The 8889-nt window shown below is 39.7% G+C and overlaps 1 protein-coding gene across 7 annotated transcripts in view; it reads left to right on the forward strand.

Moving 5' to 3' along the window:
* Window positions 1–5391, forward strand: part of ASCC1 (activating signal cointegrator 1 complex subunit 1) — a 102487-nt gene extending 97096 nt beyond the window's left edge. For 3 of the 7 annotated variants that reach the window (XR_006270869.1, XM_043476643.1, XM_043476644.1), the window contains 2 exons: window positions 3425–3583; window positions 4619–5391. Coding sequence is in view for 5 of the 7 variants with exons in the window: in XM_043476643.1 (XP_043332578.1) it covers window positions 3425–3541 (117 nt within the window). In the remaining 2 variants the exon portion in view is untranslated. Of the gene's footprint in view, window positions 1–3424 lie in introns of all 7 variants that reach the window. The other 4 variants (XR_006270870.1, XM_043476646.1, XM_043476647.1 and 1 more) reach the window with 2 other exon arrangements.
* Window positions 5392–8889: the final 3498 nt, after the last annotated feature.

Below are 8889 nucleotides of genomic sequence, written 5' to 3' on the forward strand. Positions count from 1 at the left end.
CAATATATATCACACCCAGATTAATTTCCTTTGGTTTTCATCCTGGGCCCCTAGCTTCCTCAGAAGCCTTCAGTGGTTCCCACCATCTAGAATGAAGTCTCACTTCTGAATCTCACCCTCAGGATCCACCCTTAATGTGATTCACCTTCCTTATGTCTCTAGCCTTAGTGCTTCTCACTGCCTCTTTTTAGGAACCCTCGATACATCTAATCTGATCTCCTTGACCCTCCAGACCCATTTCTGCCTTCACGCTGCCCTCCCTCCTCCTCTTCTCTAAGTCTTAGACTGCTACCAGGCCCAATTCAGTTTCTGTCTCTTCTAAAGGGCTTGTCTAGAGACCGAGCCCTCTCCATCGTTTTCTTACCTCCTGTTGCATTTATTGATTGCCTGTACCTCTCCTCCCACACTTAACCTTTACTGTCTATATTGTTTTAGGTAAACTTTTTAATTGAATACATAACACAATAACTTGTCACAAGGTGAACACACCCATGTCATCAACATGCCTCTCTGCTGACACATACCCCGTCTCCCTAACCAGATGGCCTGGGATACAGCACCACGTCATATGCCTCTTTGCAAGAAAATGCACATCATCAGGTGCTCAGTGACATTCCAGATCAAAACTCTGATTCAAGACCAGGCTTTGAAAAATAAGAAACATAGAAATTTAAAAGAATATATGAAATTTCTGTTACTAATAAATTTTTTCTTCACAAGTAATTACAGTTGAGGTACAATTAGAAGTAATACCATTGAGTAAGTCCTCAAGGATTCCTAGGCGGTGATCTATAAATAAAATCTTTATATCCGTCTAAACAAGGCCATGTTTTCTCTTTTCCAACACAAAGTACACAGACATTTTAAACATTTGTTTTTGTTGTCATTTTATCCAACAAATATTTATTGATCATATGCAGTCTCCTGGCTACAGTTAGAGCCTATAGTGGAATTCAGCTTTGAAGAACATAAAATACCCTTCTTTCAGAGTGCTTATATTTCAATGAATCACTAGAAATAATTGGCAGAACTAAAACAAAAGCTTAAGACTGAAGATATAACAATGGCTAAAAATAAAATAACTATGAAAGGTTGTTACTAAATCATCATAAATACACAGAGAGAACAAGGACATGGGGACAGAAAAGGCCAAAATGAAGCTTTACACTGCAGTAGGGACTTTGGATAAGAAATTCATTTGATTAAGATGTTACCACAGGTGTAGAAGAAGATGGCGACCTATGAAGGTAGAATAAGGACAGGTTTTAAAAAGTGCCTGCAGTGGGGGAGACCTGGGTTCAATCCCTGGGTTGGGAAGATCCCCTGGAGGAGAGAAAGGCTACCTACTCCAGTATTCTGGCCTGGAGAATTCCATGAACTGTATAGTCCATGGGGTCAAAGAGTCGGACACGACTGAGCGACTTTCACTTCACTTCATCACTTCAGAAAGAGCAGAGAGATGTTATAAACATCATAGGCAATATTTACTTTTCAGTAGTGCTTTGCAGTTTATAAGGAAGGTACTTTGACTTGCTCATCTTTTTGAGTCCTTGCCCTTTATGGTCTTGTATTGTGGGTGGTGGTGTCTGTCCACAGCTCTCACATGGCCTGTTGAAAGTTTAGACTGACTTCACTCTTCCCACCCACTGCTCTTGCCTTAGAGAAGCAAGAGAATTTGTGTTCAGTCTGCTGTTTCAGTTTTGTAATGACTTCATTGAAATCACATCCCAGCTAACTTCATTATAGTTGTATTTACTCTTCGCTTCAAACCTAAAGCATGAGAAATCTCCCTGTCAAATCATGCCAAAGTGAAGTCAGAGATAAGTACCTTCCAGCTCCTAGCTGTGGTGTCTCCATCACATGGAAACATAGGCACAAAGAGGAGAACCATGGGCTGCTAATCCCTAAAAAGTAACTCATTGGAAGTATTATGAGTTCCCTTTTAGTTTTGTTTTTGTCTTGTTTTTCATTGCCCATTTGGTTATGTCTTTTTTGTACCTAGAAGGCTTCAGTTTGTAAAGCTACAAATCTGTCAGTCTTGTTGACGTGGTTTTCACTTCAAATTAATGTTCAGCAAAGGGGATTAGCAAATAAACATTTCAGGCAGTATTTTCTTACATGAAAGGATAGATATGGTTTGAACAGGCTGCCAAAGCCAGGAAGAGAAGTTAATTGTGTAAATCAATTCAGGCAAGAGCTGATCACCTTTCTGAAAGACAAGACAATGCAGCACACAACCTCTAAATAGATCTTTGGGGTCAAGTTGATGTCATGTTGAAGAATCAATATTTACTGGGCTTTATAAAGTTAGCCTTTAATGAACCCCAGGCATTTTGCTAGGCCATTAATTGCAGGAAGAGAAAAGGTGACAATGGCTAAAGTCCATGGCTGTAGAGAGAGTATAAAAATAAGTGAAGAGACACGACAGTCACTTGCTAGTGTGCAAAGGTCTCAGCGTTAGGTTCTACTCAAGCATTGTTGGTTCACATACTGAAAGGCTTTCTTGGGATCATGCTGACATTTAAGAAAGAGCAACTCTTGCATCCTAACAGAAAAAGAGCAGCCCTTTGCTCTTTGACACTCCTTATCTAAGCATTGTAGCTTAATTTTCTTGGGATGAATTCTGATGTCATTTTGCATTCTGCCTTGTAAATGTGCTCATCACAGGAGTAGGTCTTTCTCAGAGTGTGGCTCATCCCTTCCTCTGACAAAGCTGAAAGCTTTTAAAATAAAGAATTGTAGTAAAGAGCATTTACTTTAAGATGCTGGCTTGAATCCAAAGTCTAATGAAAGGTTTTTGATAAACATTATCATTTGTACTTGTTATATCATTCAATAGAAGTGTTTCCCTGGCTGTTTTGTGTGTGAGAGTGTTCTGAACTCCTCACTAGGTTATCAAAATCATTTGTAGGGCAGGAACCTTATCTTATGTTTATTTTAGTCACTGTTTCTAATAAACGTTGTTGATAAGGTAGAGGAATGTATTATATCAAATTTTATCCTGGTTGTAACAAAACTTAACATTCCTCATGGTCAGTAACTGAAAGTCCATAGAAGCAGCTTTGTTAGGCCGTGTGAATCAGGGTATGGCCCCAGGATGTTTGTTACAAGTTCTTCCTCATGTCTCCTCAATAGACACACTTTGGAGTTGGCTTCTCAGACCTCTTTCTCTAGTGCATTTTGTCAGAGGAGTCTTTTCAATCAGTCGACAAAGAGTTGCTGTTTTTACCTCACTCCCATTCCCATCCATGCTCTCTAGGATCATTTTTCAGATGAGAATACTGAGAAACAAAGCATAAGCGGTTTGTTGGGATTGTTGTGGACACACATAGCAAGAGATTTTTACAAGAGAATCTGATGTTTAGTATTTTTGTCTGTGATTTTCTTTGGATACTCATTCTGGGTTTTTATTTTTCCTTTTCAGCTATTTGAGAACTTCTACTTTGGTACCCTAAAGCTCAATTCAATTCACATCTCTCAGAGGTTCACAGTAGACAGCTTTGGAAACTATGCCTCCTGTGGACAAATTGACTTCTCCTGAGGTGGATCTTGGGAAGCACTGGAAGTTAAACATCCTCACAAGGTGCTGAGGGAGAAGTGTCATCTGTGGAACATTGGGTGATAACTTCCCTGGGTGGCTCCCCAAGGATGCCATGGTGTCTAATGGTTGTCCACAATCACCACACTGTCAGCCAGGATAGTTTTGGGCATGGGGAGAACATGTACCTGTAGCATATGCCTGTTCATCTTTCACAGTATCTATCTCTCTTTCCAAAGCTCTTCTCTGGAAGTGTACCTCTGAAGCCCACTGGAGCTCAGCCTTGCAGTATTTCTTATATACCTACTGATTTTGCCCCAGCCTTTAAACTCTTTTGTATTAATACTTTAAGAGAATTATAGATATGTGATCTTATTAATCTCTCCACCTAGATCAAATATCAACAAATTCTAGAAGGTTTGTATTTTTCCTTTCCTCTTATGCTCTAACTTTTAATCAGTACCCAGAATTTCTTTTTCATTGTGGTAAAAAAAACAGAGCATAAACTTTACAGTCTTAAACCACTTAAAAGTGTACAGTTCAGTAATTTTAATTATATTCATCTTGTGAAATATCTCCAGAACCTTTTTGTCTTGCAAATCTGAAACTCTGTACCCATTAAAAAACTCTTCTTTTCCCCTTGCTCCCCCGGCAACCACCATTTTACTTTCTATGTCTATGGATTTGACTACCTCGTATAAGTGGAATCATACAATATTCGTATTTTTGTGACTGGCTTATTCTCCTTAACATAATGCCCTCAAGTTTTATCTATGTGTAGCATGTGTTGGGACTTCCTTCCTTTTTAAGAATGAATAGTATTCCTTTGGATGTGTATACAGTCATCCCTCAATTTCCCTTGGTTCCAGGACCTCCCTCTGTATCTGTGGATTCTCAAGTCCCTTATATAAAACGGTATAGTATTTGCATATAACTTATACATACCATCCTGGATACTTTAAATCATTTCTAAATTACTTATAATACCAAATACAATGTAAATGCCATGTAAATAGTTGCCGACACACAGTAAATTCAAGTTTTCCTTTCCGTAACTTTCTGAATATTTTTGGTCCACAGTTGACTGACTCCACGGATGTGGGATCCATGGATGTGTTGAGGGCCGATTGTACTGCATTTTGTTTATCCAGTTCTTCGTCAGTGGACACTTGGTTTCCTTCCACCTTTTGGCTGTTGTGAAGAATGCCCTGTGGACATGGGTGTACAAATTAATATCTGAGACCCTGCTTTCAGTTCCTTTACTACTTAGAATTTTAACTTAAGCAAGATAACTGGTAAAGGTTTTAACTTCTTACTTTGATCTGTCCTTTTTCTTCTGAGGTTGGTCCCTTTTATGCTTATTCAATTCCTGTTCCTTCACCCTACCCTAACCCTTGCCTTCCCATACCACTGATGGAGCTGCAGTATTGTGGCTCTTTTCTGTTTACTTCCCAGGGCAGCAGCAATTGGAACAATGATGATATCAGCAGGACTGTGCAGAGTTTCCCAGGACAATGTCAGCCACAGAAGGCACTCCTCTACTGCAGACCGGCAGAGGGCGGGGGCTCCTCTGCTTAGCCCCACCCATCAGCCCTGCCATGTTCTCTGCTAGGGAGCTCCAGCCTCACTGTCACCTCTCATCCCTGCCCCCTCACAGCTTTCCTCCCTCCATGGCCTCTGTCTTTCCTTCACTCCTTAGTCTCATCCTGATTTCTTACTTTCTGTTTGAGAAGTCTGATTCTGAACCCCATGTGTTAATAAGACCACTAACTGGTGAGACTGTATGTAACACTCAGATTTGTTATCATTGTGACAGCACAGATCATTTGTGAATAAATGGATTTCTAAAGTGACTGTGTTTTTCTTTTGGTATTCCTGTTTAGTTTTAGTTTGACCCCCTTGGTGTACATCGGGATACAATGCTGCCATCACTTATTCACTGGCATAGCTATTTTATTCTTCCAGGACTTAATATTGGTGCTTGCAGGGTTGGTTTTTCCCCAAAAAAGCTTTCTACAGGTAATATTCAGTTTTTATTTAAGTGGAGCTTTTACTTCGCTCACCTCTGATTGTTCGATGGTGTATGGGAATAAGTGCTCCCAGGGGTAGTACTGAATAGCAGAATCGACTGTGGAGTTGAGTGCCCTCATCTCATCTTGGTACTGCTTCTGTCTAACTGGCTTTTTTCTGACAGCTACCATCCCAGGAAATAAAGATGTCTTCTTTTGAGTATGAGAGGTATGATTTCTGTTTTTAGAAATAAAATTTTTGTTTTTGGAAAATGTAACTTTATATGTTCTTGTTGTTTAGTTGCTAAGTTATGTCCGACTCTTTTACGACCCCATGGACTGTAGCCTGCCAGGCTTCTCTGTCCATGGGATTTCCCAGGCAAGAATACTGGAGTGGATTGCCAGTTCCTTCTCCAGGGGATCTTCCCAATCGAGGGATTGCACCCATGTCTCCTACATTGGCAGGCAGATTCTTTACCCCGAGTCATAAATTCTTAACAGAAATTCTGTTATTTAGTATTTAGAGGTAACCAAGCATATAAGGACTTAGCATTACTGTTAAGTGGAGTTTTCCAGCAGCTACATGATAAGGTGGCATCATCACTCTAATGGTTAATAGTGTGTGTGCCTGTGTATTTTTGTGTTTTGTAGAATTTTGTAGGTTAGTAGTTATCGGTAGAATTGGGGGGGAAATGTGTTTATGTTTTAAGTTTTTTTTTTTTTTTTCTGGATGCCAATAGACAAATTTTTGAGACACCATAGCTCTAAAGAAAGTACACTTTTAACAACTATTGTGGAGAGGGAGTAGCAGGTAGTTTTGATGTATAACAGAAATTTTATGAAGAGCAACAGTGTAAGCAAATAATTTTTGATGGAGCTAACAGAATTGTTTAAGACTCCAGGTCCCCTTTCACCAAACTGTAATGAGGTCAAGGTTGGAGGATTTGATCTCTACTTATAATCCAGTATCCCTTAGTGTTACCAATTTGCAGTTCATTCTGCACTGAAATAGAGTTAAGTTGCAGCTAACATCGCTCCGGTTGACTTTTAAGGCACCACTGGCTTCACCCTTAACTCTTTTAAGAAGAGGAGGGGGAAAAGAATCTCTTACCATGATTGTTACACGAGATCTGTGTTGTTATAAAAAGAATTTTGTTATGGAGAATAATTTTGTGGGTTTTTTGGATGGGGCATAATGAGTTACCCCCAAATAAACTCCATACCCTTGGTAGAGACATGATAAATCTTACTTATAATGGTTATTTTTTAAGTGAACTTCAGAGTTTATTAAACTGGACGCTGATGAGAATCCAGCTTCATAATGGCACAAAGCTTAGTTCAGGTTTGCCCTTGCACTCTGCCATTTTCCTGGTGCTAAAGGGAACCAGAGGGGTATGAGTTAAGGAACACCTCTCAGATTCTGTCTTTATGCCTGTATCAAGATGGATAGCAAAGCCCAAGGATGCTATAGGTAAGAAAAGGGGCAGCTGTTGTGGTTGTTTATCAATAACTTTGTTGTTAATAAAATGATTTCTTAAAGGTAAAATAAGCTTACTGTGTGAAAAATCATCAAGCTATATACTTTAATGTCTTAAACTTTTTCCAGTGTGTGTGTTGTGCTTCAATTTAAGTATTCATTTAAAACATAAATTTCCTCATCCACAGGCTACTACTTCTTATTCATTTAAGCACATATGTCATATTGCTCAGTTATTTTTCACAAATGATAACAGCTAATATTAATAGAATATTCACATTTGTCATTTATTTGTAAATAACGTGTATTTATTCATTAAATCTTCACAAGCCCACTTAAGTTAGTGTTAAAGTGAAGTGAAGTGAAAGTTGCTCAGTTGTGTCCAACTCTTGTGACCCCATGGACTGTACAGTTCATGGGATTCTCTAGGCCAGAATACTGGAGTGGGTCGCCTTTGTTTTCTCCAGGGGATCTTCCCAACTCAGGGATCGAATGCAGGTCTCCCGCATTGCAGATGGATTCTTTACCAGCTGAGCTATCAGGGAAGCCCTGATAAGTCAGTAAGTTGGTGTTATACCTCATTTTAGAAATTGAGATTTAATAAGGTTAAGAAATTTGCCCGAGGTCTTATAAAGCTTGTATCTGTGGTTCTCAAAATGTAATTTTTGGACCCCTCAGAGTCCCTGATTCCTTTAGAGGGGTGAGAAAATCCTACTATTCTCATGAAAATACTAAGATATAATTTGCCTTTTTCACTCTAATTCTCTCCTGACTGTACATTGGAGTCTCCAGAGGCTATGTGATATGGTAACATCACCACACTGATGGTTAATAGAATAGTATGTGTGTATATTCTTATGTTTTCTAGAATTTTATAAGTTGGTAGTTTTAGGTTTTAGATACGTGTTTTTTAGAGATAGTTTGCTCTCAGTACTTCTGCTGTGCTATTACTAGCTACTTCCTGTTACACCTGCTGTCATGGGCTGAATTGTGTCCCCTGAGAATTCATATGTTAAAGCTCTCACCCCCTAGGACCTCAGAATGTGACTATTTTGAGATAGGGCCTTTAAAGAGGTAGTCAATTTAAAATGAGGCTGAGGCTGTTATGGTGGGCCCTAAGCCAGTCTGACTGATGTCCTTATAAGGAGAGGAAATTTGGACACATGAAGAAACATTGGACCCCCGACTACCAATATCGGTCCCTGGGTCTGTCTTCAAAAATGTTTGGTTGATAATATTACCTAATAACTGGTGATTAGAAGGGTCTGAGAATGACAGTGAAACTGACCAATACAGAACAGATAGGGCCAGACTGAGGGAGTTCCCTTTGCCTCTGCCCTGATCATCAAAACCCTCAAGGAATGTCCAAGAGACAGGAAGAAGCAGAACATTGAGCACAGTAGAAATACAATTTTTGATGAGATTGTCAGCGTTGCCCAGCCGATGTGGCACTTATTTTTAGTTCAAGAACTGTCTGGAATCATTAAAGAGATCCCAGGAACTGCCCAGTCTGTGGACTGCAATGTTGATGGCTGCTGCCCTCAATGACATCATGGATGACATCAACAGCGGTCCAGTGGAATGCCCTGCTAGTTAAGGACAACAAAGGAAAATACTTCAATAAAGGATCGTTTGACAACCAGAAAAGAAAGAAGCATCAGCTATGTGCATGCACAGAGCAAAGATCATGTGTGACGACAAGAAGGCAGACATCTGCAAGCCAAGAGGAGATAAGAGAAGCCAAGTCTCCCAGCACCTTTTTCTTTTTTTTGGTTGTGCCCAGTGATTGAACCCAGGCCCAGCAGTGAAAGCAGAGTCTTAACCACTGAAATACTAGGGAATTCCCAAGTCTGCCAACACCTTAA

This window comes from Cervus canadensis, chromosome 8 (genome assembly GCF_019320065.1).
Source record: "Cervus canadensis isolate Bull #8, Minnesota chromosome 8, ASM1932006v1, whole genome shotgun sequence".
Taxonomy (NCBI): Eukaryota; Metazoa; Chordata; class Mammalia; order Artiodactyla; family Cervidae; genus Cervus; species Cervus canadensis.